The following is a 21,505-nucleotide window of genomic DNA, read 5'->3' on the forward strand; positions in this document are numbered from 1 at the left end:
GCAACAGAGTACCTCTCTCTGGTCAATACTGAGGCATCTCTTTGGAAGTCTCTGTACAAATACAATAGTATCAGCAATACAATAGAATCACTCTGCTTTCTAAGACTTGTTGGCCCCCACTCCAGGGGACCTCTGCATTTCCCCTGGCAGGACCTATGTCACTCTGGCCACTGCCTTCCCTGGCTGCTGCCTCACTGGCTGCTTTCCCTCCCTTGTGCCCCCAGCTCCTAGACCTATTTGACAGTGAGGATCCTCGAGAGCGGGACTTCCTCAAGACCATTTTGCATCGCATCTATGGCAAGTTTTTGGGGCTCCGGGCTTATATCCGTAGGCAGATCAACCACATCTTCTACAGGTGAGGCCAGGAGCCCAGGCTTAGGAGCAAAGCATTCTGCTACTGAGGTGGGGTGGGAGCAGGGAGGTGGGGGGACTGTATAGAATGCTGGAGGGACATCAGGGGTTGTCAAGAGAGCCATTTTTCTTCCCTCAGGTTCATCTATGAGACGGAGCATCACAACGGGATTGCTGAGCTCCTGGAGATCCTGGGGAGGTGAGAAGCTGGGTGGGGGCACAGATGCCTGAAAAAGGTTGGCAGGATTGGTGCACTGAACTTGGATCTGACCCTCTGGTCCTAACAAATGTCCTTTAATTCCTAGCATCATCAATGGCTTTGCCCTGCCCCTTAAAGAAGAGCACAAGATGTTCCTCATCCGTGTCCTGCTTCCCCTTCACAAGGTCAAGTCCCTGAGTGTCTACCACCCTCAGGTGAGCTGCCTTCCTCCTGATAATGTCCAACTCAGGCAGCAGAGAAAAGAGCCGGCAGGAAAGTGTTCCAGCTGGGATAGGGGAAGCATAGGGAGCAGGTGGGATAATTCCTTCCCTCCATCTCCCCCTTCTGGGATCTTGTTTCTATCACTGACTTCTCTGAGAACTTCTAGGACCTACACCTCACCTCCCTTCTACCTCACGCTTTTGCAGCTGGCATACTGTGTGGTACAATTCCTGGAGAAGGAGAGCAGTCTGACTGAGCCGGTAATTCCCCTTCCGGGTCCCAAGGCCCACCTCTTACTGTCATCAGCATCACTTGCCAGTCTGTACCTACTGGGGGTGCCATAAGGAGCTCAGGAGGGCTGTGACCTGACCAGTAACATGGTTTCCTCTCTGAAGGGAAAGCGAAACCTATATACACCTAGGAAACAGATCCAAGGCAAAGAAACGGGTAGTTGGCTGAGATCACCCAAACTATGCCCACCAGGGTGGGGGAGAGAACGGGTAGGAAAACTTCCTGGTGACCTAGGCAGGTGCAAAGAATTTTCATCCCCATGCCCTTCTTGTCTCTCAGGTAATTGTGGGACTTCTCAAGTTTTGGCCCAAGACCCACAGCCCCAAGGAGGTGATGTTCTTGAATGAGCTGGAGGAGATTCTGGACGTCATTGAACCTTCCGAGTTCAGCAAAGTGATGGAACCCCTCTTCCGCCAGCTGGCCAAGTGTGTCTCTAGCCCCCATTTCCAGGTGAGACTCCAACCCAGCATATCGCAGCCCCTGCCAGAAACTGAGAAGGTCTTGAGTGAAATGAGCAGCACCCACCGAGTCTGCCTCTCCCCACCAGGTGGCAGAGCGTGCTCTCTATTACTGGAACAATGAGTACATCATGAGCCTGATAAGTGACAATGCTGCCCGAGTCCTCCCCATCATGTTCCCTGCACTCTACAGGAACTCCAAGAGCCACTGGAACAAGTAAGGCGCTGGGGTGGGGATCCAGTTTGGGAAACTTTGAGGGTATGGAAGAACTAAAGAGTCAGGGGTCTCACCTAGTCACCTAGCAAGTGGGGCTGGGTGTTGATAGGACCTTGAGGGGCTGACTGGAGCGAAAAGATGCCTGTGTGCAAGATCTCTGTGATACCAACAGCAGGGCAGCGGCCTGTTACACCACTCCTTGGGTTCAGCTATTCTACAGGTCCTATCACAGCTTTGGAGATGTAATTCTATGCAGTGAGAAGCTGATGTGACCTTTTTTGAGAGTATGTGTAAAGAATCCCAGGGTTTTAGGCTGGGCATGGTGGCTCACACCTGTAATCCTAGCACTTTGGGAGGCTGGCGAGGTGGGGGGATCATGAGATCAGGAGTTTGAGACCAGCCTGCCCAACACAGTGAAACCCCCATCTCTACTAAAAATACAAAAATTAGCTGGGTGTAGTGGCGGATGCCTGTAGTCCCAGCTACTTGGGAGGCTGAGGCAGGAGAATCACTTGAACTTGGGAGGTGGAGGTTGCAGTGAGCCGAGATCGTGCCACTGCACTCCAGCCTGGGCAACAGAGTGAGACTCCATCTTAAAAAAAAAAAAAAAAAAAACTCAGGGTTTTGAAAAGACTTTTCTGCTACAAGCAAGCACACTGTGGTGTAGATGCCGTCGGTCATGCTGCATCTACATGCCCATCATGCTGCTGGGAGGCCATTAGTGTAGGTTGGAGAGTGGGAAAGGATGGGAGGTAGGCAGACCTTGGAGCATGGGGTGAGGGAAGGATGGACAGGTGGACCGGTATTTTGTGAAAACCATGAAATGCCAGTCTCAAACCAGGTGATTTGGCCAGAGCTCTCTTCTGATACTGCACAGAGGTTTGTGAACTGGGAAGTAGTAAATGACAAAGCTCTTAGCAGAGATACCCCTGCAAGAGAACAAATTGGGTTCCTCACGCTAAGGGCAGCCTCTGGCCTCCTACACCTCATCTTTCTTCTTGGTGGCAGGACAATCCATGGACTGATCTACAATGCCCTGAAGCTGTTTATGGAAATGAATCAGAAGCTGTTTGATGACTGCACACAACAATACAAGGCAGAGAAGCAGAAGTGAGTATCTCTCTCCCCAGAAGACTTTCATCTTCTACCACCAGCTCACTGTGTTTCTCTCAAGCCCAACCCCAATCCTACTTTTGCTCCTCAGGGGCCGGTTCCGAATGAAGGAAAGGGAAGAGATGTGGCAAAAGATCGAGGAGCTGGCCCGGCTCAACCCCCAGGTGAGGTTTTCCTGCCACTGTTGTGAACTGAGGGGCCAGCCCATCTTGAGCCGGGGGAAGAGTTTGTTGGGGGAGGAATATGGAGCACACAGGCCCCCAAGCCTCTGAAGTGCCTCTCACCGCTTGTCCATGTCTCCTCACTCAGTATCCCATGTTCCGAGCCCCTCCACCACTGCCCCCTGTGTACTCGATGGAGACAGAGACCCCCACAGCTGAGGACATCCAGCTTCTGAAGAGGACTGTGGAGACTGAGGCTGTTCAGGTGGGAGGGCAATGTAGGGGGATGGAGCAGAAATAATAGCTCTGGAAGGGAGAGGAGACGGAAACAGCAGAGCCAAAGAATAAGGGGACGGAACAATAGAATTCACTGGGAATTGGTCACCGTTCCTCACCTTGTCCCTATTCACACACAGATGCTAAAAGACATCAAGAAGGAGAAAGTGCTGCTGAGGAGGAAGTCGGAGCTGCCCCAGGACGTGTACACCATCAAGGCACTGGAGGCGCACAAGCGGGCGGAAGAGTTCCTAACTGCCAGCCAGGAGGCTCTCTGACCCCTCACATTCCTACCACAGGGCCACAGCCCACACAGCCCTGGGACACTGCCCTGGCCCTCCACACTCTGCTCCCTACTGGCTGACTTGGGGGAAGGCAGCGCCTCTCTAGCTACTCAAGGGAGGGGGATGTGGGCACTTGAAGCAGGGACACCCACAGAGTGGTCCCTCTTCTCCCCAAAAGGTGTTCATGCCTCCCTGTGGCTAGTACAGGCTGAGCACTAAGATGTTTAGTGCTCAGACAACCTGGGGATGCCTGTCCCCTACCTGCTCCTCACCCACAGCTACCTGAGGCTGCTCTGAGAAGTACACACAGGAATACATATGCTCCTCTATTCTTCCCTTCGTCCTCATTTGAACACCAGGTATCTCCCCTCCTCTCTCTCCCCTGCAGAGGCATGTAGGGAACAGCAGAAGATTATTCTCACCAAAGTTATGTCAAGCCCCATTGGCCCCTGGAGTAGCTGGAGGGAAGCCAACCCCCCTGCAGCACAAATAGGCCCCCCAGCCCCAGCCGTGTGCTGGCAGATAGGGTTGTATTATTTCTTCTTACCCCATGCCTGACCAAGGGAGGTCAAAAGGAGAAAAGTATAGGCTGTGGACAATAACTGATGAATATAGGGCCCAGATGGACCAAGTGGGGCCGGGGAGGCATGAACACCCTACCCCGTGCCCTGTCTTTGGTGAGCAGCAGCCCTGGGGTCACAGACATGGAAGGGACCACCCTGGGGCTGACTGCTTTTCTGTGCTGTTGGTTCCCAAAACTAGAAAGAAGGAAGCAGTGAGCAGTGCCCCAAGCATGGCTCCTGCCAACACCTATTTATTTCCTTGTTTGTGCTATGCTGGGCAGGCCTTCTCTTGTCCCTTGTAGGTACCTTGGAGGGGCCAGGGGCTGAGGAGGGCTGGACCCAGGTTCCACGGGCGCAGGCAGTGTGGCTTTTGGCTGTGTACATAGGGTGCTTTATTCTCCACAGAGTGATACATGCTAAGGTGGGTTGGGCTTGGACCGATGTCCCCATATGTACAGAACTGAATAAAGTGGGTCTCTGAGAAGTCTGATGTGCCTTGATGTGGAAAGGGAGATGGGGAAGATGGAAATAGACATTACAACCAGGGATGTGTTCAGTCCTGTGCTGGTTCTGGCCTGGAATGTAGGAAGATAAGGCAGCTCTCACTGTGGTCACTTCCAGGCAGGGGATGCCTGCCGGGCTTGGAGGGCTTTCTGTACCACATCTTCCCACTGGGCATCCGATATCTCCCGAGCCCAGGCAGGAACCCCTGGTGCAGGCAGGCTTACTCCAGCCATCGTCCTCTTCACCAGCTCTACATGTTCTGAAATCAGAGCCAGAGGCCAGTCAGGCATAGAAATAATGGGACCAGCTCCCCTCCCCAATCCCTGAATCGACCCAGAGCCCTTGGGCTGGTAGGGTCACCAAATCCACCTTGTTACTTTAAGGCAAGCCTGCCCATCCCCAAAGCTAGCAGAAGAGCATTTCACTTGGACTCTGAAGTCTACAAAATCTTAGTTTACAAACTATCTTTTTAGGATAGGGTCTTCCTCTGAAACTTCCTTCTACTGACTCATGCCAGTTCATTTCCTTAGTAATTATTCCAGAATGAAAGAATGATCTTTTACCTGGGTCCATGGGAATAGAGCTGTGGTTGTTCAATGCTGTAGCTCCCTCCTCATCTTCATCTTCACTCTCTAATGGTGGGTCTGGCAAATGAAGCCCCAGGGCCTGCAGAGCCAGAGAAGACCGTTTGGGTCTAGGCTTTCAGGGAGCCCAGCTTCACCTGTTCAGGAACCATCCCTCCTCCACCTTACCTGGATTCGATCCTGGATGTCAGCAACTACATCTCCATCCCCCACTGGTGCCAGTTCCACCTCCTCTTGTTCAGGATCTTGGTTCAGGGGCTGGTAGGAGTAGCCAGCTGGGCCTGACCCCGTTTCCTCCTGCTCTTCCTCAGGCTCCTCACTGCTCCAATCCCCAGTGCCTTCTGAAGGGCCCTGATGTGGTCCCACTTCCTCAGTCTGATTGGGGAAGATACGCTCAGGGCCCATGGTGTCTCCTCCTAGAACTACTGTTGCCATCCGGGCAGGGGCTGCAAGAACAGGGAGGCGGTAGGACAGGGATTGGATGAAACCAGGCCCATCTTCATCCTCTCATCATCTCTTTGTAGTCTCCTGCGCGCAAAAAGCCAGCTCCTCCCCGAGGCTCCTGCATCCTCCACCCCTCCGCCTCGCTTGCAGCCTCTCGTTCCTCCCCCTCTTAAGTCGGGGCTCTTATCTTGAACCAGGCCCCACCGCCTTGCTCCGCCACTTCCTAATTAAACGCCCATTCGGAGGCCCTGCCACCTCCTAAAAGACACCCCTTCCAGAACCCCGGCTCCCCCCGCCACGCCTCCCCCGCGACTTGGGAACTCTGGGTCATCAGACTCCCCTAAACAGGGCGGCGTACCCGCCCCCTTCTCCCCTCTCCTAGAGGACCCCCTCTGTACCGCCTGGCAGATGCCCTTCAGGCCCCATGGGCTCCCCTCAAATGGCCCCAGCTGCGGCGGCCGCCCCCGCCCCCATCCGAATCCCGGCGCCGGTGTTTCCGCGCGCCTCACCAGCTCAGAGCCCGTGGCCTCCACTTCCGGCGGGGCAGGACGTGCAGAGGTGCCTAGTCCTCCAGCCCCGCCCCATGTCCATGATTGACGCTAGCGAAGACAAGGAGTCCGCCCCTTGCCCCGCCTCCGTCATTCCCAGCCCAGAAAACAAAGGACTACATTACCCAGTGGCCTCCTCGGTCTTGACACATATTTGCACATGCGCAGAATCTCTCCTACGCCCCTGCCCACTCGTCAGCCCTCTCGTCACTCAGGAACCGTGTGGACTACAAGTCCCGGAATGCCTCGGGCACTTAGCTACGACTGCACGTGCGCGCACAGCTGCCCGCCGGAAGAACCGAGCTTGGCTGTGTTTATCTCGTTGAGGACTAAGGCGTCGGTTGGCGCGCAACGGGTTCTAGTCTGCAGGCAGCGCGAGGACCCGCGGCCCCGCCCCGGCTCGGCCTGGCAGGTAGCCTGGGATGGGTGGAAGGGCAAGGAAGAATTAGGGGGCTGAGGACGTGCTGTCTAGAGCTGGAGTGACGAGGGAGGGGCCTGAGAGTGATGAGGTGGGGGTGGGGAGGGAGCTAGGGGGATGATGGGAAAGGAGAGTGTTAATGGGGAAAGCAGGGCTAGGGGAGGATGGCGAGGAGATGGGTAGGAGAGACCTGGTGTCTGGAGGAAGCAATGAAGGAAATGGGAAGGAAGACTGGGCCATGAAAACAGGGAAGCTGAGCATAATGGAAGGGGAGGGGTGTCTGGCGTGGTAGGCTAGGGGAGGCCGGCATGTCTGGAAGAAGACAGGGATAGAGTCTTATGCAGGGAGGGGTATCCGTGGTCAGTGCATGCTAATTTTTCTTTCCTTAGTGGAGGTGGGAAAATGGAGGGCTGTTGGGTGGAGCTTGGAATGGTAGGAGAAGGAAAAATGAGAAAACTGCAAAGCTCTCACGAGATCAAGAAGGGCGAGAAATGGGGAATAAAAAATGCAAGAGACCAGGCGGGTAGATACATTAAGGGAATAGAAGAAGTTTGAAAATGCTTGGTGGTGATGGAGGACTGGGGAGACCCAGGGATAAGAGGAGCCCCTGAGAGCCTGGGGGCTTGTTCTCCTTGAATTTGAGTTGTTTATATGGCAGAGAAACTAAATTTTTTTTTCTCCACCTTTGGCTGGAATTGCTTATCTCCTCTCCTGTGCATAGTTTACCTTGACATATGTGAAGGGAAGAATAGAGGATATAAGGGAGGATGGAAGACTTCCATTCTTAAGCCCATCGACCTCCTAACAGTCTCCACAAGCCCAGACCCAAGACATTTTGGAGAGAGGGAGTAATGAAGTGAGAGTAGCTTCCTGCTGGGGCTATTTCAGGATGGGCCCCATGGCTATTTAAAGCTGAGGGTGTGGAGTTGGGGGAGGTTAGGTGGGTGGGACTAGCAAGCCAGCTGAAAGCCATGTCTCTTTCCTGCAAGGGGCCTCCCTTATTTGAGCTGTTTTTGTTCGTGAGGTTTTGCCTGGCCCTTTCCTCTGCCAGGGCTTCTTAAACAGGGAGCAGATGACGATCCACCCAAACTCAGGAGATGCCTGCCAGCAAAAGCATTGTCGGTTGCAAGGATTTGCCTGAAAAAACCCTCAGATGTACCCAGGTGTACGTGCCACTAGGTTGACAGGTTGTGTTTAAGAGACCATGACTAGCCGGGCGCGGTGACTCACGCCTGTAATCACAGCACTTCGGGAGGCCGAGGAGGGCGGATCACCTCAGGTCAGGAGTTTGAGACCAGCCTGGCCAACATGGTGAAACCCCATCTCTACTAAAAATACAAAAATTAGCTGGGTGTGGTGGCAGGCGCCTGTAATCCCAGCTACTGGGGAGGCTGAGGCAGGAGAATCGCTTGAACCCAGGAGGCGGAGTTTGCAGTGAGCCAAGATTGCGCCATTGCACTCCAGCCTGGGGGCAAGAGCGAGACTTCATCTCAAAAAAAAAGACCATGACCTCTCATGCTGGATCTTTCTCTTGTCCTCCCCAAGGGCATTTTTTGCCTCCCTTCCCCTTTCTTTTTTTTTTTTTTTTTTTTTTTGAGATAGAGTCTCGCTCTGTCGCCAGGCTGGAGTGCAGTGGTGCAATCTCAGCTCACTCCAACCTCCGCCACCCGAGTTCAAGCAATTCTCCTGCCTCAGCCTCCTGAGTAGCTGGGACTACAGGCGCGCGCCACCATGCCCAGCTAATTTTTGTATCTTTAGTAGAGACGGGTTTCACCATGTTGGCCAGGATGGTCTCCATCTCTTGACCTCGTGATCCACCCGCCTCGGCCTCTCAAGGTGCTGGGATTACAGGCGTGAGCCATCGTGCCCAGCCCCTTCCCCTTTGCATTGCACACTCCCACCTCTATCTGCCTTTCAGGAACCTAAGTCATGGAAGAGCTTGTTCTCTCTTTTCTACTGGAAATGGCTTGTTCTCTACCACAGTAGCAGGGATGGGGAAGTGACAGGAAGAGAAAACCTCTCTCTCTATCCCCATCCCCCAAGCCTAAGCATACACATACCTTTCTGGCTTAAGTCCTGGCAGCATACCAGGCACAGCTGTCAAAGGAACTCCTTGTGCCTGTGGGGGGCCCTGGGTGACCCCAATGACAACAACTCAGCTTGACAGGAGCTCCCTGTGAGGGGCTAACCAACCGTGGTAACATGGAGGTCCCTGTCCTGGATCAGTCCCGCCCTATCTTGGGTAGGGGGATTGTTCCACTCTAAAAGCCTGAAAGCTTTTCTGCTTTGAGGCACTCATGCCAGCTTTCAATGGACTGTCTGAGGCTGGCTGGGCTATTAATAGCTGTGAGTATTTTGAGATCCCTTTCCCCACCTTAAAGAACACAGATTCTTAGAGAGGTGGCAGTAAGCAGAGCAGAGACAAGAGAATATACCGTTTGGGAAGGGGGCTTCAAGTTTGTGCCAAGCCAGGGACAGAGTGGAGCCTCCATGAGTAGGTTGTGACCATGATCAGCAGATTCTGAGCTGGCAATCAGGTGGGGGCAGCCCCACCCTTCACTGTTGGAGAACACTGGGCCCAGGCTAGTTCTCTGACCTCGGCAGCTCCCTTGGGGCAGGGCCAGCCACCTGAGCTGTGACTAGTGTCCCTGTGGAGGGGTAGTGTGGGAGGGCCCCCAGGGTGACACTTGGAGGCAAAGGCTGGTTCTGGGCAGAGTCACAGTGAGCTGGGCAGAAGCCTCGCCTGAGGATCCCGTGGCCCCAATTTGTGTGCAGATAGCAGAGGCAGCAGGCCGTGCCGGGGGGGCATGTTGCTGTAACCAGTGGCCCAGGGGATGTTACGGTGGACAGTGCACCTGGAGGGCGGGCCCCGCAGGGTGAACCATGCTGCAGTGGCTGTCGGGCATCGGGTATACTCCTTCGGGGGTTACTGCTCTGGTGAAGACTATGAGACGCTGCGTCAGATAGATGTGCACATTTTCAATGCAGGTAAGCCAATGCTGAGGCTGTCCCTGGGTCCCCACATCAGGGTGGGAACGGGCTGCTGATGAGGTTTGGCTGTGGTCTCTGGGACCAAGGGGACTGGGGACAAACATCTGGTTTGGGAAAAGTGGACAGCCTGGAGGGAGGTTCCCAGGGCTGAGCAGAGCTGTGCCCACAGTGTCCTTGCGTTGGACAAAGCTGCCCCCAGTGAAGTCTGCCATCCGTGGGCAAGCTCCTGTGGTACCCTACATGCGCTATGGACACTCAACCGTTCTCATCGACGACACAGTCCTCCTTTGGGGCGGACGGAATGACACTGAAGGGGCCTGCAATGTGCTCTATGCCTTTGACGTCAGTGAGTATGGATCTCAGAGAGGTTATGTCCTTCCAGATGTTGCCTCAGTTGCCTGAGAAAGGTTTGGGTTGGGGGTCTTGGGGAGTAGAGTACTCCAGAGCTCAGGAGGGACTGTCATAGAGGGTGCTTAGTTGAGCCATTTTCTCATCTCCTTCAGATACTCACAAGTGGTTCACACCCCGAGTGTCAGGGACAGTTCCTGGGGCCCGGGATGGACATTCAGCCTGTGTCCTAGGCAAGATCATGTACATTTTCGGGGGCTACGAGCAGCAGGTAGGTCTGGGAATAAACTAAGAGGTTTAGGGTGGGACTGATAAAGAGGGGAAGGGCAATTTAGGATGGTGAAATGGGAGGCTTTGGCTTGTTTGCAGGTTTTGAGGGGAGGGATGGAGGGTCAGAGTGACTGTTGGCTCCCTCTTTTCTTCCTCCTTTTCTCTTCCTACTCAGGCGGATTGCTTTTCCAATGACATTCACAAGCTAGATACCAGCACCATGACGTGGACTCTTATCTGTACAAAGGTCTGCTCTTTCTTTTTTCTTCCAAATCCCCACCCTCCATTGAAGAAATGATAGGAAGTTCAGTCAGAGCAGATCCTCTTCCAGTCTTTGTGCTGACCCCTCCACCATCTCTCTGCCTCTGCCCAGGGCAACCCTGCACGCTGGAGGGACTTCCACTCAGCCACAATGCTGGGAAGTCACATGTATGTCTTTGGGGGCCGTGCCGACCGCTTTGGGCCATTCCATTCCAACAATGAGATTTACTGCAACCGCATTCGAGTCTTTGACACCAGAACTGAGGCTTGGCTGGACTGTCCCCCGACTCCAGTGCTGCCTGAGGGGCGCCGGAGCCACTCGGCCTGTGAGTGTTTGTTACTTCCCTGTGAAGTTCCCTTCCTGCCCTCTTCACACTTTTTTTTTTTTGAGACGGAGTCTGGAGTGCAGTGGCGCAATCTCGGCTCACTGCAAGCTCCGCCTCCCAGGTTCACGCCATTCTCCTGCCTCAGCCTCTCTGAGTAGCTGGGACTGCAGGCGCCTGCCACCACGCCCGGCTAATTTTTTGTATTTTTAGTAGAGACGAGGTTTCATCGTGGTCTCGATTTCCTGACCTCGTGATCCGCCCGCCTCGGCCTCCCAAAGTGCTGGGATTACAAGCGTGAGCCACCGCGCCCGGCCCCTCTTCACACTCTTGACGCTTCCTCTCTCCTTCCAGTTGGCTACAATGGGGAGCTGTACATCTTTGGTGGCTATAATGCAAGGCTGAACCGGCACTTCCATGACCTCTGGAAGTTTAATCCTGGTAAAGAGCACTGCATTTAGGGCAGGAACAAGGAACAATTGAGGTGGGAGGAAAAGAAAAGAATCCTGAGGCGGTGAGGGATGGGGGTGGGGAAGAAACCTGAACTAGGCGGATATTGAACTTCCATATAAATTTCCCTTCAGGGTCCTTTACCTGGAAAAAGATTGAACCGAAGGGGAAGGGGCCATGTCCCCGCCGGCGCCAGTGCTGCTGTATTGTTGGTGACAAGATTGTCCTCTTTGGGGGTACCAGGTTAGAAGGAGAGAGGGAAGGGGCTCAGGGAAGTGACTAATGGGAGAGTGGGAGGTATTTGAAAAGGGGGTCTCGTGGGTAGTTTCTGTCCTACTTTCATATCTCTTTTGATCCTGACAGTCCATCTCCTGAGGAAGGCCTGGGAGATGAATTTGACCTTATAGATCATTCTGACTTACATATTTTGGACTTTAGTAAGTATAGTTATTCCTGAATTGCTCCTGCCATCAAGGTCCCTGTCTTTGGATGGTGATATCCAGGACTGGATCCTTTCCTCACCTTTGACCATCTCCTTTCCACAACTTCTCCCTTAAAGGCCCTAGTCTGAAGACGCTGTGCAAACTGGCCGTGATTCAATATAACCTAGACCAGTCCTGTTTGCCTCATGATATCAGGTACAGCGAGTGGTTGGAAGGGAGGGATTGGGTGAGGGTGAGTGAGCAGCACAGGTGTGACCTGATTAGCTTGGTTTCAGTATGGAGGAGACACATTTTTGTTCTGCTGGAGATGTAGTGTACTTGTGGGAAATGAGATGGAAGGAGGTGAATTGACAGCCATCATATAAAACTGTCAGCAGAATAAATTATATGAAAAAAAATCCAGCTCAGCAGCATCACTTTCTGAGACCTAAGCTTATACAGTTATTTTTGTGAACATGCTGAGAACAACTGATTAAATCTTAGAACCTAGCTGCAAAGTAAAGAGAAGTTTAGGAGCCTCTGGATCACATTGGTTCCAGAAGATCTGGCTGCTTCCCTTTGAATTTCATTCTTAGGTTCCAGTTAATCACCAGATGTTACTTTATGTATAATTTTTCAGGTTCAAATTAACCACCAGATGTTACTTTGTGTATAATTTTTCCTGTCTGGGTCATTCTGAGATACTTCCTCTCTTTGTATCAGTTCAGTTTAACTCTTGCTGGCTGGGCATGGTGGCTCACACCTATAATCCCATCACTTTGGGAGGTTGAGGTGGGTGAATCAGTTGAGGTCAGGAGTTCGAGACCACCCTGGCCACATGGTGAAGCCCTGTCTCTACTAAAAATACAAAAATTAGCTGGGCATGGTGGCAGCCACCAGTAGTCCCAGCTACTTGGGAGGTTGAGGCAAGAGAATTGCTTGAACCCGGGAGGCGGGGGTTTCAGTGAGTCAAGATTGTGCCACTGCACCACTGTACTCCGGCCTAGGTGACAGAACAAGACTCAAAAAAAAAAAAAAAAATTAATATGGTTGGATGGGTGGAAGGCCTCAGGAAGGATAGGAGTGCTGAGTCAGAGCCTTAAAAGGATGAGAGTTAAGAGCAAAAATGGGTATGCCTGGTGGGGGTGAGGCATTCCTGGTGAGGGTAAAGTTGAGGGGCTGCCTGGTTGGCTCTAAGCAAAGCAGGAAAGGCAGGTTGGGATGTTGACTGACATGTATACACAGATCTCAGGTGCCTGGACACTACAATATACATACATATATAAACATAAACCGGAAATCCATATGAGCTTGGAGGTAGAGGAGTGGGTGGTGTTGGATTTGGTGGTGGGTAGGTTCTGATTGTTAAACCTAGTAGGTCTCTTAAGTAAGAGGTGGCTGTGGGTGGTTGACCTTTAGGAAGTTGGAGAGACTGGTGTGTTTATAGCTTGGTTCAAACATCCCTCAGCTTGGGCTGAGGGCCCCCTCTTCTTTCTGTCTGTTATTGTTGGCCTTCCAGGTGGGAGCTGAATGCCATGACCACCAACAGCAATATCAGTCGCCCCATCGTCTCCTCCCATGGGTAGGAGGAAGTTTCTGCCACCTCCCCTCCTGAGCCTGCTGTCATCTTCACTGCCCCTGCCCATCTGTCACCCACCTGCTCCTTTGACCCCTGGACTTGGTATATCTCCATGTGGAGTTGTTGGGCGAGAGGTGTTCTCTGTGCTGTGAATTCAGTGGGGAGCTGTAGCGGGGTGGGGGCCAGGTTCCTCCCCCCTTGGGCCGAGGGCCCCTTCCCCTTGGTGCTCTGTCCCCATCCACCTCCTTTCAGCTGCTCCTGGGCCTCAGCTCTGCCCAGGGCCAGCCAGGTTCTGCTGGGAACGGAAGGGAATGGGGAGAAGGGAGAAGCAAGCAGTGTCTGAGCCTCAGGAGCTTCCCCCTCCCCCTTTGCCTATCCCCTCCCCTCTGCTTGAGCCTTGAGCCTTGACTGAGAGCTGAAAGGAGTTGTAGCTGTTGGCATGAGACCTCCTTCTCTCCGTCTTGGGGAGGCGGGGACCAGCAGATAATCCCACCCTTCGTTGAGCTGTCGCTGTACCCTGAAGCTCAGCCAGCTCAGATTTTATAAAAATTAATCAAAACCTCCAAACGTGTCGTGTGTTTTTGTGGAATACGGTGGAGAAGGCTGGAGTTTGCAGTGGGGGCAGGGTGCTGAGGACAAGCACCCTGAGGTTCTGGTTTCTCAGCCAAGGGTATTAGGAAACCAAATGCCACCAAGGCCTGGCCCAAGCTTCTCGGGCGTGGAACCCAGCGCCCTGCGACTCGGGCAAAAGGTTGCGACAATCTCTCCAGAGCGGGCTATCCTTTGGGCTCGGCTCCCTGGCCCCCGGCCGCACAGTTTTCTGCCCATTCGTCACCACGTTGAGACGGGGAACGCCGGAAGAGGCGGGGCAGGGGCTGCCGTGAGCGGAAGCGGCGCCATTCGTCTTCCGAACGCTACTGCCAGCTAATGCCGGGAGCTAACTGCCGCGCCGGGGCCGGGGCCCGACGTCCCCGCGGGGCCCGGGACCGCGAGGAGGACGGCGGGGGCCTGGAGCCCGCGGCCGCGGCCCGCGACCTATTGAGGGGTGAGGGCATGGGGCAGGGCGGGCTGGGGAGGGGAAGGAGATTCCCAGGCGGGGCCCTGAGCCTGCAGAGACTGCCGGTAAGACTGCCAAGTTCTCTAAGAGGCAGACGCTACACTAGGGGCGCCCCCAGTGCAATGGAAAGTGGGGGTGAGAGGAGATGCTTCCGGGATTAGGACATCCTGAGAAGTTTCTTCACGGCAGGATGAGGGTTTTCGGCAATGGGGAACGTATGTGCAATAGCATGGAGGCAGGAAAAGGCATGCATGGCTGCTGAAGGCTTAGTAGGTCAGAATTCAACAGATTCCGTAGACTTCGTTTTTTTAATTTTTTTTTTTTTTTTTTTTTGGGACGGAGTCTCGCTCTGTCGCCCAGGCTGGAGTGCAGTGGCGCAGTCTCGGCTCACTGCAAGCTCTGCCTCCCGGGTTCACGCCATTCTCCTGCCTCAGCCTCCCGAGTAGCTGGGACTGCAGGCGCCCGCCACCACGCCCGGCTAATTTTTTGTATTTTTAGTAGAGATGGGGTTTCACCGTGTTAGCCAGGATGGTCTCTATCTCCTGACCTCGTGATCCGCCCGCCTTGGCCTCCCAAAGTGCTGCGATGACAGGCGTGAGCCACCTCGCCCAGCCAGGTCTCATCATGTTACCAGGTGCCAGTGCTGGTCTCCAGTTCCTGGGCTCAAGTGATCCACCCGCCTCAGCCACCCAAGGATTACAGGATTACTGTGCCCAGCAAATGCTGCAGGCTTTTTGTTAAGGCACAGTTCTAGCTGCTGGAGATACAGTTGTGAATAAAGTAGTCAAACACTCCTATCCTGGCCGGGTGTGGTGGATCACACCTGTAATCCCAGCACCAGGGGAGACTGAAGCAGGAGAATCGCTTGAGCCCAGGAGTTCAAGACCAGCCTGGGAAACATAATGAGACCCGCTTTTCTACTAAAAATTAAAAAATTTAGCCACAGTGGTGGGCCCACGTCTGTATGACCAGCCACTGAGGAGGCTGAGGCATGAGGATAGTTTGAGCCCAGGAGGTCGAGGCTGCAGTGAGCAGTGATTAGGCCACTGCACTCCAGCCTGGGCAACAGAGCAAGACCTTTTTTCAAAATAAATAAAATTTAAGGCCAGGTGTGGCTCATGCCTGTAATTCCAGCACTTTGGGAGGCCGAGGCGGGCTGATCACAAGGTCAGGAGATCAAGACCATCTGGGCCAACATGGTGAAACCCGTCTTTATTAAAAATGCAATAATCAGCTGGGCTTGGTGGCGCGCGCCTTAGTCCCAGCTACTCGGGAGGCTGAGGCAGGAGAATCGCTTGAACCTGGGAGATGGAGGTTGCAGTGAGCCGAGGTCGCGCCACTGCACTCCAGCCTGGTGACAGAGCGAGTTCAGCTCAAAATAAATAAGTAAAATTTAAGGCAGACAAGTAAATTATTACGTTAAAAGGCAATAAAACACTGAATTGTAGACTTTAGAGAACTGGATTTTGTAGAATATGAATTATAGCTCAATTCTTTTTAAGGTGATAGAGGATATGGAGAAAAAATAAAGCTTAGGAGAGGTTGCATTTTTTTTTTTTTTTCCGAGATGGAGTCTCGCTCTGTCTCCCAGGCTGGAGTGCAGTGACGTGATCTCAGCTCACTGCATCCTCCGCCTCCCAGGTTCAAGCTCTTCTCCCGCCTCAGCCTCCCGAGTAGCTGGGATTACAGGCACCTGCCATCATGCCCAGCTAATTTTTGTATTTTTGTAGAGACGGGGTTTCACCATGTTGACCAGGCTGGTCTTGAACTCCTGACCTCAGATGATTGATCCTCCTCGGCCTCCCAAAGTGCTGGGATTACAGGCGTGAGCCACCACACCTGGACGAGGGGTTGCAATTTTAAATAACTTAGAGAAGACCTCTTTGGGAAGGTGATTTGAATAAAGGCTTGAAGGAACTGAGGGAGGATCTGTACCTATGTACAGCTTCTGGGGGAAGTGTACCAAGCAGAGTCAACATGTGCAGAGGAACTGAGGTGGGAATATGCTGCTAGGAGACACATTGAGAGGAGTGAGAGGGAGATGAGTAGATTAGAGATATGACAGGGGCCAGGTCACTTGGGGGCTTGCAGGCCATTATTAAGGTACATGGCTTTTACTGTGAGCAAGATGGAAGCCATTGGGGACTTTTGCCTGTAGGAGTAACATGATCTGAAGTTTATGTGTGGGAGTGATAAGATCTGATTTTATTTTCGATGCCTCTCTCAGGCTGAATTGAGGTGCGTAGCTTTGAGAGGAGTGAGACAGGCGGTTGGGAGACTAGGAGGCTAGGGCACTGATTGACGTGAGAGATGCTGAGCATATGGACCAGGACACTGGCAATGGTAACTGAGCAAGGGAGGCAGAGGCCCTTGTGGGGAAACCTGTGGATGAGTAAAAGAGAGAGTAAAAGAATGAGTAAAAGAGAAAAAGAAGGGACTATGGTTTGGTCCACCTTTGACCTTACATATACACCTTCCTTAGCAAGATGAGGCCCCAGGTTGCTGAAATAGTTGGAGAGTTAGGTGTCAGTTTAACACTATCACAGCCTCTACTGCCTAGGACTTGTAATAATGATTGGTCTGATGGAGTATTAGAAAGGATTAGCTAGTTAAGGAATGGGGATGGGAAGATGTCTTTTCTACAGTGGGACATGCTGAGCTGAATTGTATGTCCCTCCCCACTTCTACAGGCACATCTAACATGTCATTTGAGGAGCTGTTGGAATTGCAGAGCCAAGTGGGGACTAAGACGTACAAACAATTGGTAGCTGGAAACAGCCCTAAGAACCAAGGTTCTAGACCACCTATCCAAAATGCATGTGTTGCAGATAAGCACAGGTAAGCAAGGCTTGCCCTAGAAGTTGGAAGATAACTGGGACCTCGAATAGGTATGTTGTCTTGGGTGACAGGTGGGAAGCCTTTAACCAACACTGGAGTCCTCTTGACTTGGCCTTTAATTTCTCCATAGGCCTCTGGAAATGTCAGCCAAGATCCGAGTACCATTTTTACGTCAGGTTGTTCCCATCAGTAAAAAGGTAAGGAAGAAGGCCAGGCACTGTGGCTCACACCTGTAATCCCAGCACTTTGGGAGGCTGAGGTGGGTAGATCACCCGAGGTCAGGAGTTCCAAGACCACCATGGTCAACATGGTGAAACCCTGTCTGTACTAAAAATACAAAAATTAGCTGGGCATGGTGATGTGCGCCTGTAGTCCCAGCTGCTTGGAAAGCTGAGGCACAAGAATCGCTTGAACCTGGGAGGTGGAGGTTGCAGTGAATCAGGATCATGCCACTGCCCTACAGCCTTGGAGGACAGAGTGAGACTCTGTCTCAAAAAAAAAAAAAAAAAAAAAAAAAAAAAGAGGCCGGGCGCGGTGGCTCACGTCTGTAATCCCAGCACTTTGGAAGGCCAAGGTGGGTGAATCACGAGGTCAGGAGATTGAGGCCATCCTAGCTAACACAGTGAAACCCCGTCTCTACTAAAAAGACAAAAAAAATTAGCCGGGCATGGTGGTGGGTGCCTGTAGTCCCAGGTACTCAGGAGGCTGAGGCAGGAGAATGGTGTGAACCCGGGAGGCAGAGCTTGCAGTGAGCCGAGATTGCGCCACTGCACTCCAGCCTGGGCGACAGCGAGACTGTGTCTCAAAAAGCAAAAAAACAGAAAGGTGAGGAAAAGACAGGAAGCACTTTTTCTCAGTGAAAGGAGATCGAACAGTTGTGTTTTATATTCTCTCTCTTCTCTCCAAAGGTAGCCCGGGACCCTCGCTTTGATGATCTGTCAGGGGAATATAATCCTGAGGTGTTTGACAAAACATACCAATTCTTGAATGACATCCGAGCGAAAGAGAAAGAGGTATACAGCTTGAGACTGGTTTCCGGGGAATTTTGTGGGGTGGAAAATGAGGGCACAGGTTAGAGAGTTGGGCAGGGGGAGCGGGAAGTATAGTGGTGGGCAGATTTAACTCTCCAGTTCATATTCAAATCCTGGCTCATCAGTTTACTAGCTGTGTGACTACTGGCATGTTACTTAATCTCTCTATGCTTTAGTTTTCTAATCATAAAAAAATAATAATTACTGTCTTGGAGGCCAGGTGTGGTGGCTCACGCCTGTAAGTAATCCCAGCACTTGGGAAGACTGAGGTGAGCAGATCATTTGAGGCCAGCAGTTCAAGACCAGCCTGGCCAACATGGTGAAACCCCATCTCTACTAAAAATAGAAAAATTAGCCAAGTGTGGTGTTGCACGCCTATAGTCCCAGCTACTCAAGAGGCTGAGGCATGGGAATCGCTGGTGCGCTGGAGACAAAGGTTGCAGTGAGGCAAGATCGCGTCACTGCACTCCAACCTGGGCGGCAGGGCAAGACTGTCTACAAACAAACAAACAAATAGTTACTGTCTTGGTGTTATCAAGTTAATATATGTGAACTTCTGGCCGGGTGTGGTGGCTCATGCCTGTTATCCCACCACTTTGGGAGGCCGAGGCAGGCAGATCACGAGGTCAGGAGATTGAGACCATCCTGGCCAACATGGTGAAATTTAGTCTCTACTGAAATACAAAAAACAAATTAGCCAGGCGTGGTGGCATGTGCCTGTAGTCCCAGCTACTTGGGAGGCTGAGGCAGGGGAATTGCTTGAACCCAGGAGGCGGAGGTTGCAGTGAGCTGAGATCACACCACTGCACTCCAGCCTGGTGACAGAGCAAGACTCTGTCTCAAAAAAAATGTGTGTGTGTGTGTGTGTGTGTGTGTGTGTGTGTGTGTGTGTGTGTGAACTTCTTAGGATAATGCTTTACATAAAATTTCAGCTAACATTTGCAGAATGCTAACCATGATACTCATTTTCCAATGTGGAGCTTGTGAAAAAACAGTTGAAGAAGCACCGTTCAGGAGAGGGGCATGAGAAACTGCAGCAACTGCTTCAGCGAATGGTGAGTGGGTAATAATTGTGGTGGGTAATGAAAGCAGTTAAAGGTGGGGAGATATTCACAGTCCCTCCTATTCACCCATCTCATCTTTGCTCCTCAGGAACAGCAAGAAATGGCACAGCAGGAACGAAAGCAACAGCAGGAGCTGCACCTGGCCCTGAAGCAAGAACGTCGGGCTCAGGCCCAGCAGGGCCATCGGCCATACTTCCTGAAGAAATGTGAGTTGGACACAACTGTTACTAACAGGGACGGGGTGCAGGGGCCATGGTGGTAGAGTATTGTGTTGGGGTGTCCCTGATCCCCTTTAAGGAAGGTATGAAGGCTGGATCCCATGGTAACTTGGAGGAAAGTAGAAATAGTAGGGAGTTGTTGTTTGCAACCAGTCTTGTATCCCTAATTAGATCATGGCAGGGATTGTCACCTTTATCTCTTGGTCTACACTCCCCACTTCCCAACCCTCCCCCCCCAGTGAGTTTTATCTCTTGGTCTACACTACACAGACACACACACACACCACACACACACACACACAGAGTCAGTTTTATTTCTTGGTCTACACACACACACACACATACACACACACATATGCTGGGCCAGGCACATAGGTGTTCATAGTTGGTTGAATTAAGTAGGACTTAGATCATATAAAAAATCATCAGCTGGGCTGGGCACGGTGGCTCATGCCTATAATCCCAGCACTATGGGAAGCCAATGTAGGGGGTCACGAGGTCAGGAGTTCGAGACCAGCCTGGGGGCCAACATGGTGAAACCCCGTCTCTACTAAAGATATGAAAAAATTAGCCGGGCATAGTGGCGTGCACCTGTAATCCAGCTACTCAGGAGGCTGAGGCAGGAGGATCACTTGAGCCTGGGAGGCGGAGGTTGCAGAAAGCCTAGATTGCACCATTGTACTCCAGCCTGGGCAACAGGGTGAGACTCTGTCTCACAGGAGAAAAAAAGAAAAAAAAAAGTCACCAGTTGGGCCGGGCGCAGTGCCTCACACCTGTAATCCCAGCACTTTGGGAGGCCGAGGAGGGCAGATCACGAGGTCAGGAGTTCAAGACCAGCCTGGCAAACATGGTGAAACCCCATCTCTACTAAAAATACAAAAATTAGCTGGGTGTGGTGCCGTGCATCTGAAATCCCAGCTACTCAGGAGGCTGAGACAGGAGAATCGCTTGAACCTGGGAGGCGGAGGTTGCAGTGAGCTGAAATCGTGCTGCACTTCAGCCTGGGTGACAGAGCGAGACTCCGTCTCAAAAAAAAAAAAAAAAAAAGTCACCCGTCGGCCAGGCGCAGTGGCTCACGCCTGTAATCACAGCACTTTGGGAGGCTGAGGAGGGCAGATCACCTGAGGTCAGGAGTTCGAAACCAGCCTGGCCAACAAGTTCGAGACCAGCCTGGCCAATATGGCGTAACCCTGTCTCTACTAAAAATACAAAAAAATTAGCCGGGTGTGGTGGCGCGCGCCTGTAATCCCAGCCACTCTGGAGGCTGAGGCAGGAGAATCACTTGAACCCAGAAGACGGAGGTTGCAGTGAGCCGAGATCGCGTCACTGCACTCCAGCCTGGGTGACAGAGCAGGACTCCATCTCAGAAAAGAGATAAAGAGGCACCAGTGAGCTTTAAAGAACTCATGTATCCAGCATAATGGCTTGGAGTTACTGACCTGGTTTGGGAAAGAATAGGGGCTTCCTTCTTTGTTCACCAACTTTCATTCTCCCTGTCATTTAGCTGAGCAGCGCCAGTTGGCACTAGCTGAGAAGTTCAAGGAGCTGAAACGCAGCAAGAAATTGGAGAACTTCTTGAGTCGAAAGAGGCGACGAAATGCAGGCAAGGACAGGAGACATCTCCCTTTGAGCAAAGAGTAATAAGGAACTATCCTCTGCTCTGCCACTGCCCCAGGGAGACATGGATCTCTGAGGACAGATTTGGCCACGGCTGGTTTCCATTCAAGGGCAAGGATCACAGCTGCCCTTGAATCTCATTGCCTCAGAGAAGACTAGAGGGCTCTTGGACTATCCCTAGGGCTACACAAGAAGAATAGTTCAGCTTTCTGCCGTGCCACACAGCCTCAGCTTGAATCTGGTTCATTGCGTCCTCATGTTCTTCTCTCATCCTTGCCTTAAACCAGGGATTCTGATACCGAAGAAGAGGGGCCAATGAAGACCATGGAGTCTGTTCATGACTCCCAGGGCTCGGACATTATGTAGGAGCCACTTCATAAACATTTTTCTTTACTCATCTTTT

General features: G+C 52.3%; 4 protein-coding genes across 8 annotated transcripts in view; 3 read left to right on the forward strand and 1 right to left on the reverse strand.

The window, feature by feature from the left end:
- PPP2R5D (protein phosphatase 2 regulatory subunit B'delta) overlaps positions 1-4,619 on the forward strand; it is a 27,647-nt gene extending 23,028 nt beyond the window's left edge. For all 3 annotated transcript variants that reach the window (XM_030796165.1, XM_030796166.1, XM_030796167.1), the window contains 10 exons: positions 225-355; positions 491-550; positions 657-765; positions 979-1,032; positions 1,343-1,513; positions 1,611-1,738; positions 2,747-2,848; positions 2,943-3,015; positions 3,161-3,277; positions 3,429-4,619. In XM_030796165.1, coding sequence (XP_030652025.1) covers positions 225-355; positions 491-550; positions 657-765; positions 979-1,032; positions 1,343-1,513; positions 1,611-1,738; positions 2,747-2,848; positions 2,943-3,015; positions 3,161-3,277; positions 3,429-3,566 — 1,083 coding nt within the window. In that variant the 3' untranslated portion in view covers positions 3,567-4,619. The remainder of the gene's footprint in view (positions 1-224; positions 356-490; positions 551-656; positions 766-978; positions 1,033-1,342; positions 1,514-1,610; positions 1,739-2,746; positions 2,849-2,942; positions 3,016-3,160; positions 3,278-3,428) is intronic.
- Positions 4,500-6,266, reverse strand: MEA1 (male-enhanced antigen 1). 2 transcript variants are annotated; one of them, XM_012496343.2, is made up of 4 exons: positions 6,177-6,266; positions 5,392-5,669; positions 5,203-5,305; positions 4,500-4,898 (listed from the first exon to the last, which is right to left on the reverse strand). In XM_012496343.2, exons 2-4 carry the CDS (start codon positions 5,656-5,658, stop codon positions 4,747-4,749), a joined length of 522 nt encoding a protein of 173 aa, XP_012351797.1. In that variant the 5' UTR covers positions 5,659-5,669; positions 6,177-6,266; the 3' UTR covers positions 4,500-4,746. The 2 variants fall into 2 exon arrangements, with proteins under 2 accessions (XP_012351797.1, XP_003266302.1); XM_003266254.3 differs by having other exon boundaries at positions 6,066-6,225.
- A 115-nt stretch (positions 6,267-6,381) lies between these two features.
- Positions 6,382-13,844, forward strand: KLHDC3 (kelch domain containing 3). 2 transcript variants are annotated; one of them, XM_012496339.2, is made up of 11 exons: positions 6,382-6,627; positions 9,409-9,621; positions 9,794-9,970; positions 10,128-10,243; positions 10,418-10,489; positions 10,616-10,829; positions 11,181-11,267; positions 11,411-11,519; positions 11,640-11,713; positions 11,836-11,914; positions 13,218-13,844. In XM_012496339.2, the coding sequence occupies exons 2-11, from the start codon at positions 9,468-9,470 to the stop codon at positions 13,282-13,284; spliced, it is 1,149 nt and encodes a 382-aa protein (XP_012351793.1). In that variant the 5' UTR covers positions 6,382-6,627; positions 9,409-9,467; the 3' UTR covers positions 13,285-13,844. The 2 variants fall into 2 exon arrangements, with proteins under 2 accessions (XP_012351793.1, XP_030652028.1); XM_030796168.1 differs by lacking the exon at positions 13,218-13,844 and having other exon boundaries at positions 11,836-12,117.
- A 256-nt stretch (positions 13,845-14,100) lies between these two features.
- Positions 14,101-21,505, forward strand: RRP36 (ribosomal RNA processing 36). The gene is made up of 7 exons (XM_030796169.1): positions 14,101-14,322; positions 17,025-17,172; positions 17,303-17,369; positions 18,081-18,185; positions 19,184-19,258; positions 19,356-19,473; positions 20,990-21,505. The coding sequence occupies exons 1-7, from the start codon at positions 14,205-14,207 to the stop codon at positions 21,124-21,126; spliced, it is 768 nt and encodes a 255-aa protein (XP_030652029.1). The 5' UTR covers positions 14,101-14,204; the 3' UTR covers positions 21,127-21,505.

Source organism: Nomascus leucogenys, chromosome 17 (assembly GCF_006542625.1).
Source record: "Nomascus leucogenys isolate Asia chromosome 17, Asia_NLE_v1, whole genome shotgun sequence".
NCBI lineage: Eukaryota > Metazoa > Chordata > Mammalia > Primates > Hylobatidae > Nomascus > Nomascus leucogenys.

Coding starts and splice junctions, on each gene's coding strand:
- MEA1 (XM_003266254.3), bottom strand. CDS start 6,093: ATGGGGCCTGAAGGGCATCTGCCAGGCG. Junction 5,670..6,065: donor TGAAGGGCATCTGCCAGGCG/GTACAGAGGGGG, acceptor CTGTTCTTGCAG/CCCCTGCCCGGATGGCAACA. Junction 5,306..5,391: donor ACATCCAGGATCGAATCCAG/GTAAGGTGGAGG, acceptor CTGGCTCTGCAG/GCCCTGGGGCTTCATTTGCC.
- KLHDC3 (XM_030796168.1), top strand. CDS start 9,468: ATGTTACGGTGGACAGTGCACCTGGAGGGCGGGCCCCGCAGGGTGAAC. Junction 10,830..11,180: donor GCGCCGGAGCCACTCGGCCT/GTGAGTGTTTGT, acceptor CTCTCCTTCCAG/TTGGCTACAATGGGGAGCTG. Junction 11,520..11,639: donor GTCCTCTTTGGGGGTACCAG/GTTAGAAGGAGA, acceptor TGATCCTGACAG/TCCATCTCCTGAGGAAGGCC.
- RRP36 (XM_030796169.1), top strand. CDS start 14,205: ATGCCGGGAGCTAACTGCCGCGCCGGGGCCGGGGCCCGACGTCCCCGC. Junction 17,173..17,302: donor TGTGTTGCAGATAAGCACAG/GTAAGCAAGGCT, acceptor ATTTCTCCATAG/GCCTCTGGAAATGTCAGCCA. Junction 17,370..18,080: donor TTGTTCCCATCAGTAAAAAG/GTAAGGAAGAAG, acceptor TTCTCTCCAAAG/GTAGCCCGGGACCCTCGCTT.